The following is a 16,788-nucleotide window of genomic DNA, read 5'->3' as shown; positions in this document are numbered from 1 at the left end:
TGTAACAACCAGCCAACTGATACGGGCAGTTAGCATGAAGCGCGCATTACTTCTATGCTTTTATTAAAGGCGTTGCAAATTGGGCTCAGGGCTCTGTTCCTCCGAACGGAGATCGGTGTTGCAAGATCTAAAGGCCCCAAAGACACTCCAATAGGCCAGGGTTGAAGAAACACTAGGCATGCATTTTCTTACACTGTACTAGATAAAGCAACAGCGTAACGATGCACTCAGCTACAGCTACCACTGCGACAATTCAGTGGACTGGTTGATTGTTCGAATCAGAAGAGGGCGCTATGTACATTTTTTATTATGATAGTGGAAAAGAATGAGAGGTGAAACATGCAGTTGTTATCAGGAAACCCCACGTCTGAACGCTTCGATTTCCTCGAGTTCAATTGTCTGTAGAAATCAACCAGCAGGAATCCTTCCCCTAAACCTCTAAACAGAAAAGGGGTCAGGTTGACAGATTAATTTATAGGACCCCCGAATCGTTACATTTTTGGCGGCAGCGCTGGGACGGATAAGAGAGTGGTCTCTATATGGATGGAAGATGGAAAGCCAAGTTTCTGAAATCCGTGACGAATCCATGACAGAGGTTTTAAGGGACAATGTTAAAGTAAGCGACACTTCGTAACAAATTCTGAGGAAATCCAACTGAGAAGACGGAGATGCAAGTTTGATGTTATTTTGTCAAGATTCCCTCCAAAAGAAATTGATCAAAGAAGTGCAGAAGGTTTTCGAAGGATGAAAGAAGAATGCATGTTTCTACAGATGGACTTAGAGAAAGCTTAAACGAAAGCAGTAAAGCAGTAACATGGCGACCCCACAATTAGAGGACAAGAGTTCAAGAAATGCAGGATCAACTTATGACGCCACCAGCTCACGGAACGATTATGCTGTACTATTTGAAAGCAGAAATGAATAAATGGGATGAAAAGTCACAGGCCATGTATTAGGCGGCAACCCTGCGAGGAGCAGCGCAAGCCGTTTTAGGCGATTTGGACAAAGACAAACGCAGAAATTACAGAGCGCTGGTCAACGCGTTAAATTGTAGATTCTAATTAGTTAACCAACAAAAATTATTCTGAATTCAGATAAAGAATCGACAGCGAAGGAGAGAGAAAACTTTGCACGAGCTGGCGCAGGCGCTAGGCCGTGAGGTGGCTTGTCCGTTTTGCTTACCCCTCTGCTTCATATGACTTGCAAGAGACATTAATTAAGTATAAATGAACATTTCATCGACGCCCTTTGTGACAACGAGGTAAGATGGCAAGGGTTTCAGTCAAAGCCAAGAAACGTAGACGACGCTGCTCGAATTGCTGTTGAATGCATTCAAAGCAGCTAACGACAAAGATATACACTTTATAACAGGAAGATGGCAATAGCAGTTTCGTCAGAGCAAGAGGAAAAGACTGATAAAATAAAGAGATAGATATACTAAAGAGTAACATTTCAGCAACGTGTGCTGAAATTAACAACATGGCTGACTCAAGCAAGATGTTGAGAAACTGCGTGGAGAATGATGGCCAGAAGTAGATGCAACAATCGAGTTGAAAGAATGATTCATACGACCGGCAGAATTGGGACCGACGGAGACAGAATAGACAACCTACAGTGTGCTGGAATTGCAATGAGCTACGGGCATTTCGCACGTGAGTGTCCCGAGCAAAGAGAAAAGAGAAGTAACCCAGAAATTGCAAGCAAAGATACGTCGGCCCCGATGCACAAGGTAATAAAATGGATGAGGCTTATTATTAAAGTAGGCCTACCGTCAGACCCACGAGTAGGAGTGTTGACTTGCATTCCAAGAAAATGTGAACAAAATTCTGGATGATGTTCGGCAGGGTCTTATGTCAGTTCCAATTGCGTGGCGTACACAACAAGAGGAAATTACGCTATTTAAGGAAATAATGTGGTGTGGACATTTAGTTTTCAGTGCTCCATGCCTCCCGTGAAAAAGTAACATCCTCGCTGAATTGCTGCACGAAAGAGCAGGTCGTGCTGTATTATGGATCACGCGGTCTTTGCCAACATTCGGAGGGAAAAGACGTTTAGTCAAATCCAAGGAGCCCTCTGAGATCTTAAGATGGCCCTGGTGACCAACGGTGTTTGGCTTCCCATACGGGCCTGCAACCACTGTTGGGGGGGGGGGGGCTATTACAGATGAAAACATATTGTCAGTCTTTTTCTGAAAAAAATGCCTCCCTGCACCTCATACCACCGCGAAAGTCTTACGGAACTACCATGATCTAAAATGTAGGTTTTTTTTTACAAAAATGGACTCGCGAATGATATCGCCGGCGATAGGCGGGTTTAGAGAAACTAATTCCTAAGTGGGTCATCCCGGGCCAGTTTTAGATTCAAATTTGCGCTTTATGCTGGCTTCTAAGTTCGTCGGGGTTGCGATGCCCCAAGTTCCTTGCCTTTAATACAACAAGGGACGTTTTAACCATTTCAAGTTCGCTTGTGCACGGCACGGTGTCCACTCTACAGGTGAAGATAAATGCTTTGATTCCAATTAAGCCCTTCAAATTGTTTTTTGACAAAGAAGTTCTACACTTCGAAATACTCATGTAGTCCAGTTCAAAGGCGTCCAACAATCACAAAATAAAAGACTCTTGACCATTATTTACCATTGGACTTCAGTCTATGCATTTGCAGGATTTATTTGCGTTCAGACTAATTAATCAAATCCTGATTCTGTATGTATAATTCCTTGTTTTGTTGTATCATAGCAACTTTCTCGACATCCCAATTAACGGATATTATTTAAAAAAAAAGCTTCTATAATTAGTAAAAAAGTTTCTTCACTCAGACTTAGTGTACAAAGCGAAGCATTGACTAGCCCATAACAACTGAGAGTGAAAAATGAAACACTCATCTGTCCAAAATGCTACATTTAAAAATCTAGTTACGGGCTATGAATACAGATTTTCATTTGCGGTACTTGGGTGAAAATGTTCTGTTTTTATACAATCATAACCGAGTTCCAAAGCTGCGTATTCACCATAGCATGGCAAGTTTGAACAAACTCACTGAATATTAAAAGGGTTTGCGATTCACCACCAAATAAACGCAGTATTTTTGTGTCCAGGATCTCAAAGCAAGAATTTTCTATGGCAATACTTTAAGTACAGTAAAAACCTCTTCTATTAAAATTTATCCGAGCAAAAGCATTCATGTTTCCAGTCTGATTGCTTTACACATAAACGTTCAAAATAACTGTGCCGAATCGTATTCACAGGTGCCTTCGAATACTTTCAAACACCACCTGGGAACCATGGGTTAATTTTAATGGTTCGTCCCGTTTTTAAGGGTTAAATTCTTTTAATGGTTTTCTTTTCTTTCACTTATTCTTTATCCTGCTTAAGATAAAATCTCCTGAATCTTGTGTAGGATTCAATGATTTTGGTATTTTTTTAGGCCTAATGCTAGGAGGAGTTTCCACTTTATACATAGTTCTGTTCAGGCCAAAATGAATTTCGATGTCTTGCTACTTTCCACGAATTTCTTTCAAAGAAAAAATACACTTTTAATATCAACTTCCAAATTACTAGCATCTTAATTACGAATGGCAGCGACAAGTTAAGGTACGGTGTTTCTTTCAATGTTTCTGCCGGTGTCTCTCCACTCCCGGCTTGAGAAGAGTCAACAACCTTTTGTCAACAAGCCCAAAACTACCCCTCATCATCCAGAGGCTTAAACTATGAAACTTGCAACTGTATTAGAGCACTACCGAGATTACACAATATATTTGTACATCATACGATTAGTACATCATTCAATGGAACTCTAAAAATTCCCTTTCCAATAACGCTGGATACTGTTTCATTCCTTTCCTGTTTTAGCTTTAGTAAGATCGATCCCATCTCGTTCCATTCTCATAACTAAATATTTGGCTGAAAGGAGTGCATAAAAATAAGGAAACCAAAAATGAAATGTTACTAGTTACAAGTTTGTTATTAGTGACAATTTAACCACCGTCCATTTGAAATATGACTTAACACTCAACATCTTCATCAAGATTTATCCTTTAAGCTTTCTCTATTTACTGCAGTCTGTAGGTCAACTCCTATTCCATCTCTTCAAATGCTTCAGGTTCACGTCCACGTTCATCCTCATCTTGTTTCTGTGCTACATTCCTATAATGTTGATCAATTTTTAACTCCTAGTTCCTCCATGAGGAGAACATCTTCACAATCACCCTCTGCTGTGTCATGCTGTCTGACGTCATCTTCATGAAGATAGAAATCCTCCATTCTGTTGCATTCCGGTAAATCACTTTCCAACTCTTCCTCCTCTTCTTCATATTCATCCAGTTGGAAGGTTTTGTCTTCGTAAATGGTTGGCATGACATTGAATAGACTCGTGGATTTCACCCCGGGGTATTCCATGTATCTGTCCACCAGGTCTTGGTCAATCTCTCTCTGTTGTAGCCGACTGGATGTTAGCCTCGGCGTAATGGTTGAACTCAGGGAACTTGACCGAGATAGCTCTTTTTCTGCATCCTTCCCACTCAGATCTCTTTGTAAGGATTCTTCCACTCGATCCTGTCTTTCCCTCAGGAGGTCCAGCTCCTCGAAGATTTGGTACGTCTCCGAGAAGACGTTGGAGATATCTTCACAGATCCTCCTGGTCTGTTTCTGGATTATTCTGGAGAGTGAAGCGATGGCCTCGGCTTTAGTTTGTCCCGACTTTGATAGTGGCACGGGACCGCGACAGATCCGGGCAAACTGCCGCAGAGCTCTTTCGCTCTGGTTGATGGTGCTCTTGCAGAGCGTCTCTATATTTTGTAGGTCCTGGATAACACCAACAGTGCGATACTGCTCAACGATAGCCTTCCACTCCATCATGATGGCTGTTTCTTTCTGAAACTCATCCATTCTTAGGTAACATTGTGACTCATAATCGTCTTCATCATGGTCTTGACACAAAGTGGACCATTCACCGATAGCAGCTAGTCGCCATTGCTCGTGCTGTTGGCGTTCGTACTCCATTTCCTCTTCGGCTGTTATCATCATATCATCTGCATCCACTGAATTTTTAGAAGACTTTGGAGTTATCGGTTGATTCTGCTTCTCACAGTTTGGTGGTGAGAATTTATCTTCCTTTGCCTTTGTGTCATGTTCATTACCTCTTCTCGATGCGTGGGTTTGGTTTCTTTCGTCATCACCTACCTCATTCAAATTTTCCTCGAGGTATAATACGTCACCAGAGCCTCGTGACTCTTTCGGGCAGAAGTGTCTCTTCTCATTTGTAAGTTCCAAAGACTCGGCTGTGTCAAGGACTAACACTTCTCTGACAGCTTGTTCCAATCCAGCTTCCACTACTCTCACTGCACTGGAGACTAATAATGAATCCCCTCGTCCGTTTTCTCCTCTGGTGCCTCTTGAAGTCTTTGGTCTTGGGGGAAGGGGTTCTACTTTTGATGTCTCTGTTGATCTTTCTGCGTATTCCCACTGGGTGTCGTTGTTTGTGAGGATTTGTTTACGGCCTGTGACAACTACTTCGTTCTGTTCGAAAGTGTCACAAGCTCGCCTTGACTTGACACTAACTGTCTTGTCCACATCAAGATTGTCATTGCAGCTTCCTGGCTTGTTGATTGTTTTTGATCCAGGGAGCTGAGGATTCATTACGACCTGTGTTACTTCACCGCATTCTCTGGTCCATATATTGACCTCATGACCTGACAGCTCCTGTGTCTTCACAACAGAGGGTCTATCCTTCTGGTCACTTTCACTTCTGAGTCCCCTCGACGTCTTTGGTCTCGCTGGAAGGGAGATCATTTCTCTTGAGATACCTTGAATCTCATCTTGAATCTCATGTTGTTCATCTCCAATATGTGTAACTCTCCTCTCTCTCCGACGCCACTCATCAAAGTCTTCTTTCATCATCTGCCTAGATGGAAGACCAAGGCTTGGGCTCTCTTGGTCGTCTTCGTCTTCCAGATCAAACACAGAGAGCTCCATTGCCTTGAGTTGAGCAGGAGCCTCGTTACCAGCCTTTAGTGATGTCAGGGGAGGTTTTCTTGAGGTTGATAGTGGTATAAAGGGTGCCACTTTAGCCCGTCTACGGCGTCTCCATCTGCTAAGCAGAAGGCCTGGTAGGTGGACGCAGCAAGTCGGTGGGTCATTCTCATTGACCTTGCTGTGTTTGCTTCTGGCACGGCATATGGAGTTTCCACCAATCCCGTCAGTCTTTTGAATAATGATAACCAAATAAATAGGCTCAATTGGATCAGACGATATAATTGTTTTACATCTAGGCAAAACTCAGTATTTGATTTGAAATGGCTTTTGCATAAGCCAGCAAAGTTATTGCTTGAGATATATAGCTACAGGTTTACAATCTTTTCATGAAATTATAAGTACACAAGCGCATAATCATTTTTAAATTAATGTGATGACCTACTTCACCTCAAGTATTTTCAATAATTCATTTAAAAGTATTCTAATCATCATTATGTATTTTGGTACGCAGAAATATAAACCTCAAATAAATTCATTAAAACGATTTTTGGACATTAATGTTTCAAAGTTTTAAGGTAAAGTAGCGTGGCTTACTAATTTGTCGGGATAATACTCAGGTTGAGGATAGGATCTTTTCCTGGCCCAAGTCTCACTCAGACTTGTGGAGGACGGGCAGTGGATATCAGGTGGAATGCAGGAGGTTCTAGAAAGAACCTGTTGAAGTTACAATATCAGCAAGGCTTAAAAATAAGACATAATTCAACCCCAAATACCGTTAATGCAATTGTGACCATTATCTTAAAGCAATCAAATTAGTTTCCTGAAACTTCCGTATCCTGAATGGTTAAACTATTTAATTTGACAATACAACGCTTAAAAATGTGCCTCCTCTAATTGTTAACTTTAAACGTGACCTGTAGTTAACAACATTTCATGTATTTTTCGTGGAGAATAACCTAACAGTTGGAGTAGAGTGAGTGTTGGAAGCTAGCTTGCCTATGGGCCACTTTGATAATACATGTACCCCGTGGAATTTTTAAAGATTTACCTGCACTTTGGTGCGAGAGATTCCTGACTGTTTGGGACAGACATGCCTACAAATCCAGACAGTCATCTGCCGGCAGTAAGCAGATATCTGTGAAATTTAGTAATAGAATTGTTGGATTTTGAAAACAAGATGTGACGCAATCAAACCATCCCTTTTTGTATGGAGCGACAGGCGTTACATTGTTTATAGTCATGGTGGAAGCTATGGGGGTTATGTGGTCATTGTTGAAAATGATCTTGCCCTCGTTCTGTGTTCAGCTTCGTATTCCAGCTTCACTAGGCTATCTGAAGTCCTGGAGTCAAAAGCTTTTGGTTCTTCATCGGCAAATGTTTTGATAGGAGCATGAAGCTTTTCAAACATGAAACCAGTGGCTGCAGACTGACAAGAGCCAAAATCAGGACCGTACATACAAAATTGATGCCTGAGACGAAGCTGAACTTTGATGCATGGACATATATTATACGCATTTTGCATGAGATCGGATAAATTCGTTGAGGGAAGCGGTAATGGTGGATATCATCAGGCTTCTCACATTTCGTTTATCTTTGTGATGGGGTAGTATTTTGTAAAATGCGTGGGGCAGGCATATTCTGCAAGGGCCCAGAATTTTCGCGTTTTTTTGAATTAACAGTATTTTCAAAACAGACACTTCAGCATTCCGTGTGCAAATTTAGACAAGCTTTTGCGTGTGAAAATTGTGGCATTTCCATTTTGTCCATTATTTCCCCACAAACATCTCAGCATATTATTACACAAGCTTCTAAACCAGTTTGCCGATAAATCCTTACTTTATCAGTATCTGGGAAACTTACCGATGGTGTACATGTACTCCCCATCATAATCCTGATATCTGTGTCTTGAAACGTTAATAACTATCGATAAAATCGCAAAATTCGCTAAGGTAATCACAGTACGATGTTCAAAGAACGGCAGTAAAGCAAAACCTGTCAGTTTTTTGTTGTTTTAAGTTCACCGCGGAAAAGGCGCGCGCACAAGAACAATAGACTTAACGAGGTCAAGTTGCTATGATACAAAACGCGCACATTGATGTTGCGTTTATGACGAGATACATATTGTAACGCTACGCAACTATGACCTCACTTGAAGCAACAGGCGTTGCTTATAAACGCGTGGTAGAGACAATGGCACCCATCACCCACCCATCCATAACCAAAGTTTCGAGTGACCAAATTTAATTTGAGTCTGTTGTTGCCGGGGGGTTTGAGTTCGTTTAATTTTTTTCTTTTAAGTTAGTATGATGTACAAACCGATGGGAATTTCCAATGTCCAATATCAAACTAACTTTATACTGTCATGCTTTTGGAAGGAAGAGAAATACAATAGACTCAGACGATCAACGCCGTAAAATTCTCGCAGTGTTGAAAATTCCGAAAGAAACGACAAGAAGAGCTACAAATAAGTTAAGGTTATACTTTTTGAGTCCGTGCTCTGTCATGATCTCTGATCTTAATTTACGAACGAAAACACGCATTTTTCTCATTTACAACAACAATTACGAGTTATGAACAAACAGCCAGTGAATTAAAAACTGGACTTCACGTATGACATCGGTTGCAACGTCATTAATGAAATAATGGATGATCTTGTCACTGGTTCATGCCTGTACCAGTTACAATTACTTTTAAAAGACAGTACGACAAAGACCAATATAATGATATCATTGCTTCAGTGAAGCCCTTACTCCCTCGTTCAACAAAACAGTAACAGGTAAAAATTCCAGTTTGAGTCATTTTTTAGCGTTTTTCATTATCGAGAAAACAGCCGGCGTTAGGGTTTGAACTGATCTGCGGGGCACAGGTCTCACAGTTTTTCGAGCGATGGGCAGTTGAAGTTGACTTGAAGTGGGCGGCAGCGTGATCTTGATACAAAAATACCAAAGGCTTTCAGTCGTATAAGGCAGAGTTGAGAGGGAGAGACAAATTTAGACCGGTTTAAAACAGAAAGCATATAATAAGTGTAAGAGTCGCTGTTACGGTTTAATCAGACTCTCTTCAAGTAATATACAGAGGGCGTGCTTCATGCAACGCGAGTATGGAGCAGATGAAAAATGGCGGCCCATCTGAAGAAGAGGGCTTATGAAGAGTACGTGCAGTCTGTCACTCAGGTAAGGGGAACGGTGGGCCATACTTATTTTGTAAGTACTTTGGCATAATTCAAGGAGAAGGGCACTATACCATAAGCAATAGAGGTTCAGATCACAACTCGGGGACTGTCCCAGAATGTGTGTGGTGGCAAAATCAGTCCCCCATGTCAAGCAAGAGAATGTCCCCTACTTAGCCCCACTAATGACATGTGGCACGGACTCTCACTCCTGATCCATCCTTAGCCACACATCCGTATACGCAATTTCGTGTACGCGTATTGAACGTACTCGATGTCTCGACCCCGGCAAGCTCGGTGGTAGAGTGGTTAAGACATCTGCACTAGTAAGCAGGAGGTCGTGGGTTCGAGTCCCACCCGAGTAAGCTTGTGAGGTTTTTTCGCAAGCTCTCGGACAGCACTGAGCATACAGTGCTTATTAACATACGCTGGGTACGGGCAAAACCGTATATATATAATGTAGTATCTTATCGCTCAGTCCATGTATTACATATGTCTTGACATGGAACAGCCGTCGAGACGATGAGGGGTCAAGTGACGTAATGCTCAACGACCAATTTGGTACGTGAAAGATCCAAAGTCACAGGTTTTAGCCAATTCGCTTAATGAAGCAATGTAACTTTCTATAGTCTCGCTGACTTGTGCACGTTGTCGAAATCTAAAATGTTCTGCAACGACATTAAGCATTGGCTCAAAATGGTTCTTCAGGATCTGTAGGGTGTGGGCAAATGGGTCAGTTCCTTCTGGAGGAGAGTCGGTAGAACCCGGTAACAAAGAAAAGATTCTCTGACCTTCAACACCCAGACAATGTAGAAGTAGGGCCTTCTTTTGTGATGGACTAGAATCATCATCACTGCTAATTGCATTTAAGTAGGTTTTGAACAAATGATCCACTGCTTCCATATCACCGGAGGTTCACCAGGGTTTTGCAGTATGCCAGCAAACCCTCCAAATGCCATGGTCCTCGATCCTTGTCACCAAAATTTTATAAGGTAGAAGCAAGAAATAACAACCAAAAGAATGGAATAAATGCAAAAAATGACTGTGCAAGAACTTCAACAACCTTTTATTACAAGACACACCCTTATATACACACACTACACTATTAAAGCATTCAGTGGTAAAGCAATGAACCAATACCCAATCAACATCTAAGTTAGCTGCATAACAATTTCAGGAATTCGTCAGGTGAGTCTATACTTCCTCTATGGCATGTACTTATCCAAATCTCACAATATCAAAGCTAAAAATTCTTTCCTTGCCATACTTAGATTTAGTAGAAAAGGAAAAACACTTACGTGTCAGGTGGCCGTTTAAAACAAAAATCCTACAATGTACTGTTTACTTCTAGGATTATGAGCAAGAGTAGGCTTTAGCCCAACACGTAGGGCTGAACTTAGCTTTACTAAGTGGAGCGTGAGTATTCCTTTTTTTTTATTTTGGACAGGATCGTCACACTGTAGACTCTCTTTTACAATCTGTCTCTTTTCTTTCGCCACCACAGCCCTACTTCAAGGCGTTACTTTGAACTTTGAATCCTAAGGCCACATAAAAAGATGATTTGTTTAGCATCAGCGTTTGCCTAAAAAAATCTTGCCATATGCAGGACTCGAAATTGACAGGCGCAGGTAGCTAAAATGTACCCGCTGGCCTCAGAAATGCGCCCCTAAATCATAGTGATGGGCGCAAGTACTTACGTCCATTTGATTCCATGTACCTGAACATATTTATTGTTTGTTTCTACTTTTGTCATGAAAAATACCTGAACTTTTTTATTTCACGTCGGATCAGCCTTGTACAGAACCATAACACAGTAAAATTTTGTTTACGCTGCAGTCTCGCATGTGATGCTGCACATACATGAACGTCTACACACACGCATACCCACCGCCAGTGTCACGACTGTATGGAAACTGGCCCCTCGTGCGTAAATTAAATTCATGCCATTTTATTTGTGTTTCAATCAAATCACAAATCATTTTTACAAAATATTTCTTGATATTTTGATTTTAGGATATACTTGTAATTTGAACGTAAGGGGAAATTTCCTGTGATTTCGAAGTTGAGAACTACTAAGTCATTAAGATTGATAACAGTGTACAGGAGGAAAACATGCGGAACATACAGTGTACGTAGAAATCCTACGGAGAAAGACTGGAACTTTAATCTCATGTCACATGACTCCTAATGACATCACAGTGATGAGTTTTGTGACACCCTCTTGGGCTGATGGACTAAATGTGCGCCTAATACAAAGTTGGTCAGATGGATGAGTGCCTGAATTTTGTCATTATGACGCAATAAATTTGAGTTTTCAGTTGTAAAACATGCACAGAGCCTATGGAGAAAAACTGCTGCTTCAATCTCATGTCACGTGACCCCTGATGATGACATTTTGAAGATTTTGTCCAGGGACCCTCTCTCCATGGTGGACAATGAGTTTACAAAAATTGAATGAGTCAGTTTGACCAGAGTGCCGAAGACTGGCTGTTGAAAAACATGTACTCAACCATGTACATGCATGTCGTTGTCATCACGACATCAACATTTGTTTGATGACATTTCCCTTTCTACATGTATCTGCAAAGTTTCACCCTGATGGGATATGTAGTTCAGGAGATATAGGGCTTCAAAGAGTGAACCTTGAATGTCATGTGACTTAATTGTCATCGAATGACGTCATTATCATATTAGGTCAATTTTTGTCAATAACACTTCCCTTCTAGCTATCTTAATAACTGATACAATTAATACACAGTGGTTAATTCCATTAAGTGATGAGAGCCCACTGCACTCTTTTAATAATACACATACAAATTTAACTGACAACTGTTGGTCTTATTCGGTTCAGTTTAGTTTGTACAGTGTATGCGAGACAAAAAATCAACATCTCTTCAGTATCTCATTGGAATAAGATGACCTTGATTTGGATCTCGGATACAAACAATATATTGTCCTCGCCTACTTTAAAGAATAATGGGCAACGAATGATTTAATGAATAGTTACTTCAAATGCGAATGCGTAATTTAATTCACTTTGTACATTTGCCTCATCCCTGTCAAACATACGGAAATTATCAGTCAGGTCATACAAAACATGGAATTTCATCAAGTGAAGACGCACTTCAGCTTTCTAGTAAGAGGTTTGATTGCCCAAACGGGGATCTTCTGCAGTACGGTGGATGGATTTTCAACCATGACCTGTAAAATCATCTTAAGACCAGCAGATTTGGGACTGTTAAGTTCATATCGATATACACAAGCTAAAAAAAGTCGAAGAAAAATACTGCAAACATCAATTTCACACAGTTCTTTCAAAAGTACATCATATTCCCTACTGACCATAACAACAAAATGATTACTTTAACAACTGTGTCTGTGAGTACACAGCAGCACAAACTCTGAATGTGGAGTTTAAGTGTACATGTATGTTACAAATTACACTCAAAATACTGAACTCTGAAACTGGTCAAAAGGTTGAAGGATTATCAGAGTCAAAGAATGTTAAAGTGTCCTTACTATTTATAAAATATAACGGAAAACTGTATTTGTGCTTTAGGTCATTTCACTACTGTGTATTACATAAATACCAATAAAGTTTTTTTTCCCTACAATCTTAGGAAGACATGGGAACGCATTCAAAATATCAGGATTTTGTGAACGCTGAAAACTTTACATAATGCTTCCGAAACCTGCGTTTACTATTTCTGCAGTAATCTTGAAAAAAATATGACGCGACATGTACACATACCGGTACATGTACATGTATATCTCATGTCTTAATAGTTGCAGTTTTTTCAGATAATGATGGTATTTTGATGAAGTTCTTCTGTAGAACAGTCTTGCTATGAATAACATTTCCATCACCAACATGCCTTCATGTCCATGTATGTGCTGGTAAACATTCTTCTGTGTCATCAAAAATAGAAAATATTAATTCATTTTGAGTCAGTTCGTATGTTGATTAGGCATGGAAAAACGTGTAGCAACTTTGATATCACATGACTACATACATGGGTAAGTAGGAATGTTGCATTGTGGGACCAGACACATGGATGTTGATCAGTCATGTCAGTGAGTGATTTCAATTAGTACATGCATGGGTCCCCCCTCTCTTTTCTTCATAACTGCATTCGTCAGAACTGGCCATCTCTTGTGTGCCAATATTCAAGAGCAGGCCTTCTCACTACTAATAACCTTGTTACTTTCCTTGCTTGGTTGTCTAACAGCTTCCTTCATCTTAGGTAGCCATGCTTCTGATATATACGGTACATGTAACAGCAGTTACATTGCATTCCAATCCTTGAAACTAAGGTACATGTAACATTGCAGAAAACAGATTTATCTCCTTTTACTTCAGCAGCAGCATGAAGGATACATGTACATGTACCTATACACACGAAGCAAATAACGAAATACATGTGGAAATATTAAGGATAATCAGCTGACATCAACATGTGGAAAATCAAACACCGTGAACCAGTAAAAAATGGGTTTGTCTTTTGGGGGACAACATTGAAATACAGTACACTCCGGCTAAGTTGGCACTCTCAGGACTCAAGAAATTTTGACGACTTATGCGAATGCAAACTTGTGTTGTAAATCGTCCTTTTGCTGACTTACATGTACACAGGTATTGCCTATGTGCATTATGATTCCTTGCACTAATTAAATGGCTTTGATTTTATACCCTGGTTTATTTCTACCTCTATGGTTGATGTAAGTAAATTCGTTCTCGATTATTATCCTGTAAATTCAATAATTGATCATGTGCTCCTAAGGATGAAGCAAGGACGGCAAGCCACTTGCATATCACGTCACAACTTGACAGTGCAGTACGTACATGTACGTGTATGTATGTACGTGATACAGTTAAGGTACAGAAAACATACACTCATCCACACGTGCATTGGTTAAGTTCATTCCATGTAGTCTGGATACCAGACCCGATGATTCTGACTACCCGACGAATCATCAAGCATTGGCCGGGAATCTTTGGGCAGGGAACCAGACTACGTTCAATAAGGCAACCCCCAAAATGGACAGAGTGCATGCGTGTAGCACTAGAGGGGTTACTGGTATTGATGTACTTATGCTGGCCACGCCCACATGGGACTTGCCACTTGACAGTTCTTGCAACAGCGGCAAAGGAAACCGAAACTGAAGTACGATTTTTTAATGCCGACTTACACAAAGGAATTTTGTGGTTTTGTGGAAAAGGGACGGAGAAAAACATGCAGACCTATACGAAATAACGACCCATAAATGCCGACTTAGAAATGAAATTTTCAAAGAAAATTTATGCATTACAGACAATCGGGACTTTTGTCAAACGCCCGACTAGGACGATATGACGGGTTACACGATGTAAACTTAATCGGAGCTTACTGTATGCATACTGAGTTTTGAAAATATGAAAGAAAAACTGCTTCCATGTTTTAGGGCATTTTTCTGAAGTGTATCATACAAAACTTCCAACTTCTTTTCTGTTTTGAAGATTTCCAGATGCTTCAAAAGAAATGGGGACCAATTTAAAATACATGTATCAGGATCTTAAGAATGGTGAAAATTTTGCACTATTCTTACGAAACCAGTTTGAACAATTTCTGCAGCTTTGTCTTTCAATAAATTATAACTGGTACATGTACATGTATTGTAGAGGGTTCAATGCTTGAGAGTACTTCTATTTGGCATTGGTTATAACTTCATCTGAAGTATGAATTGGTTAAATTCCTTTTATAACACATTTAAAGTGACATTTCATATACATGTAACAGAGAAACCAGTTCCTCCGTTACATATGAAATGTCACTTAAAATTTGTCATGCACCTAAAACATGAAATTTAAAAACATTAACTTGGAACTTCAACAATGAATTTCATTGAATAATTATTGTAAAACACATTTCATGTCTTGACTGGATGGGATGAGGAAAGTTTCAAAGGATTCAGAGATACTTGGATGTTGGTTCATACTGTGTGCAAATGAAATGTAAACAAGTTGAAGCATTTATGGCAAGAAGTGCAACAAGATCCCCTTGCATTTGGCCCTCATCAAATTTCATCAAAACTTTTAGAGTTGTATTGCTTAATTCTATTCCCAAAACCAGACACAAATTCAATTGATAATTTTGTAGAACTGTACGGGTACCTACATGTACATGTACATTGTGTACACTACACGTACACAGTTTGGAAAGAACTCCATATAAGAAGTTCACAAGGAACTTTGACACTTAGATTTTTCAGACTAACCTCACAGGGTTTGTGCTTCTTATATGAAACTCTTTCCAATATTTGTTATGGTTGTCCACTGAGATACCACTAATAATTGTGTGACTAGGATTGGAAAAAACAAAAAGAACCTTGCAATGCAAGAAAGCATGGATGACTGAGCATTAACAACATCAACTGTAACTTTGAATTGTATTACTTCCAAAATGTAACATCTCAACTGTATGTTGAAAATCAAATCAAGTAACGTCTTGAGAAAACTGTACAAGGGCTTCCAGTGTTTAGTCATCATTTCCGAAAATGTAATGACCACGAGCTGTTACTGATGGAGGAGGGAGTATTTCAAGAACGTAATTCAGTGGCAACTGAGAGATGTCATTCACGAGTGGCCAAATGAAGTTTTTGCTGCCCTTCTCCAGGAACTGAACTTCAACTTCCCTTGCAAGGGGATCAACTTTGACTATCTACAAGGAAGAAATCAACGACAAAAGTTTGGTTAAAATTGTTTTTCTATGCAAATCAACAGAAAATTTATTAAGTTTATATTCACAGACAAATCTATAAATGAAACATAAGATACCTGCATTGTGCCTTGGGATAAGATGCAAAGATAGTACATTTAGATTCATGGTTTCTGAAGAGTGCTCTACCAGCTGTTCATGTATCCTCATAAACTAGGGCCCAGATGTGTTTTTCCAGATGCTAAACACATACAAATCTACAGAACAAGTAAAGACCTACCACTCCATAGTATGTTTGAAATGTTTCCCGGTGGCTGGAGTATACCATCACACGTACAAAATCTCCATATTTCACAGCTTGGGCAATATTAAGGGAAAATATGAGAATGTTGAAGTTTTAAAGATCCAATAAAAAAGACCTTATCACCTTTGACCAGCCAAAGACCAAAAAAAAAGAAGGATACAGTCAATAGATAACTTTGCATGTGATGGTTGACTTTGGACAGCTTCAGGTGGGGATTCCTTGCTACCAGTACCGGTACATGTACATGTAGGATGGCCATGCTCATTTGGCAGTGCAGTGTTGACCACACATGAAGATCCTTTAACTGTAAAGATAAAGCAGGGACTTACACATAACAATTTTTCTGTGCATATTTCCTTTATCTCACTTAGGAATTTGCAATGTTTTACAATAAAAATCCAAAGTTATAAAGTATAATTAAATTCATTTACGTGTACCTTTCCCATCATTTGTGGATATAAGAAAGGAGGTTGCCATGCTCAGGTGACTGCAAAACCTGCAGCTGCTGGTTCTCCCTCTGCCACTTGTCCCTCTGCCATGTCTACTGTTTCTCTCTCAGCCGCTTCTCCTGCTGCCGCTTCTCCTGCTGCCACTTCTCCCGCTGCTGCTTCTCCTGCTGCCACTTCTCCCGCTGCTGCTTCTCCTGCTGCC

The 16,788-nt window shown here is 40.1% G+C and overlaps 2 protein-coding genes across 3 annotated transcripts in view; one reads left to right on the top strand and one right to left on the bottom strand.

The window, feature by feature from the left end:
- Window positions 1–2,625: 2,625 nt before the first annotated feature.
- On the bottom strand, window positions 2,626–9,018 carry LOC147796777 (uncharacterized). The gene is made up of 4 exons (XM_087145892.1): window positions 7,830–9,018; window positions 7,018–7,104; window positions 6,564–6,683; window positions 2,626–6,197 (listed from the first exon to the last, which is right to left on the bottom strand). The coding sequence occupies exons 1-4, from the start codon at window positions 7,854–7,856 to the stop codon at window positions 4,155–4,157; spliced, it is 2,277 nt and encodes a 758-aa protein (XP_087002018.1). The 5' UTR covers window positions 7,857–9,018; the 3' UTR covers window positions 2,626–4,154.
- A 14-nt stretch (window positions 9,019–9,032) lies between these two features.
- Window positions 9,033–16,788, top strand: part of LOC110983236 (integrator complex subunit 4-like) — a 144,104-nt gene continuing 136,348 nt past the window's right edge. The window contains exon 1 of one of the 2 annotated variants that reach the window (XM_022242326.2): window positions 9,033–9,142. In XM_022242326.2, coding sequence (XP_022098018.2) covers window positions 9,086–9,142 — 57 coding nt within the window. In that variant the 5' untranslated portion in view covers window positions 9,033–9,085. The remainder of the gene's footprint in view (window positions 9,143–16,788) is intronic. The other variant, XM_087145891.1, reaches the window with a different exon arrangement.

Source organism: Acanthaster planci, linkage group LG14, assembly GCF_054643075.1.
Source record: "Acanthaster planci isolate LZ-2023a linkage group LG14, COTS_SCS, whole genome shotgun sequence".
Taxonomy (NCBI): domain Eukaryota; kingdom Metazoa; phylum Echinodermata; class Asteroidea; order Valvatida; family Acanthasteridae; genus Acanthaster; species Acanthaster planci.
The sequence above is the reverse complement of the archived record's forward strand: the minus strand, read 5'-3'. Positions and strand labels throughout refer to the sequence as shown.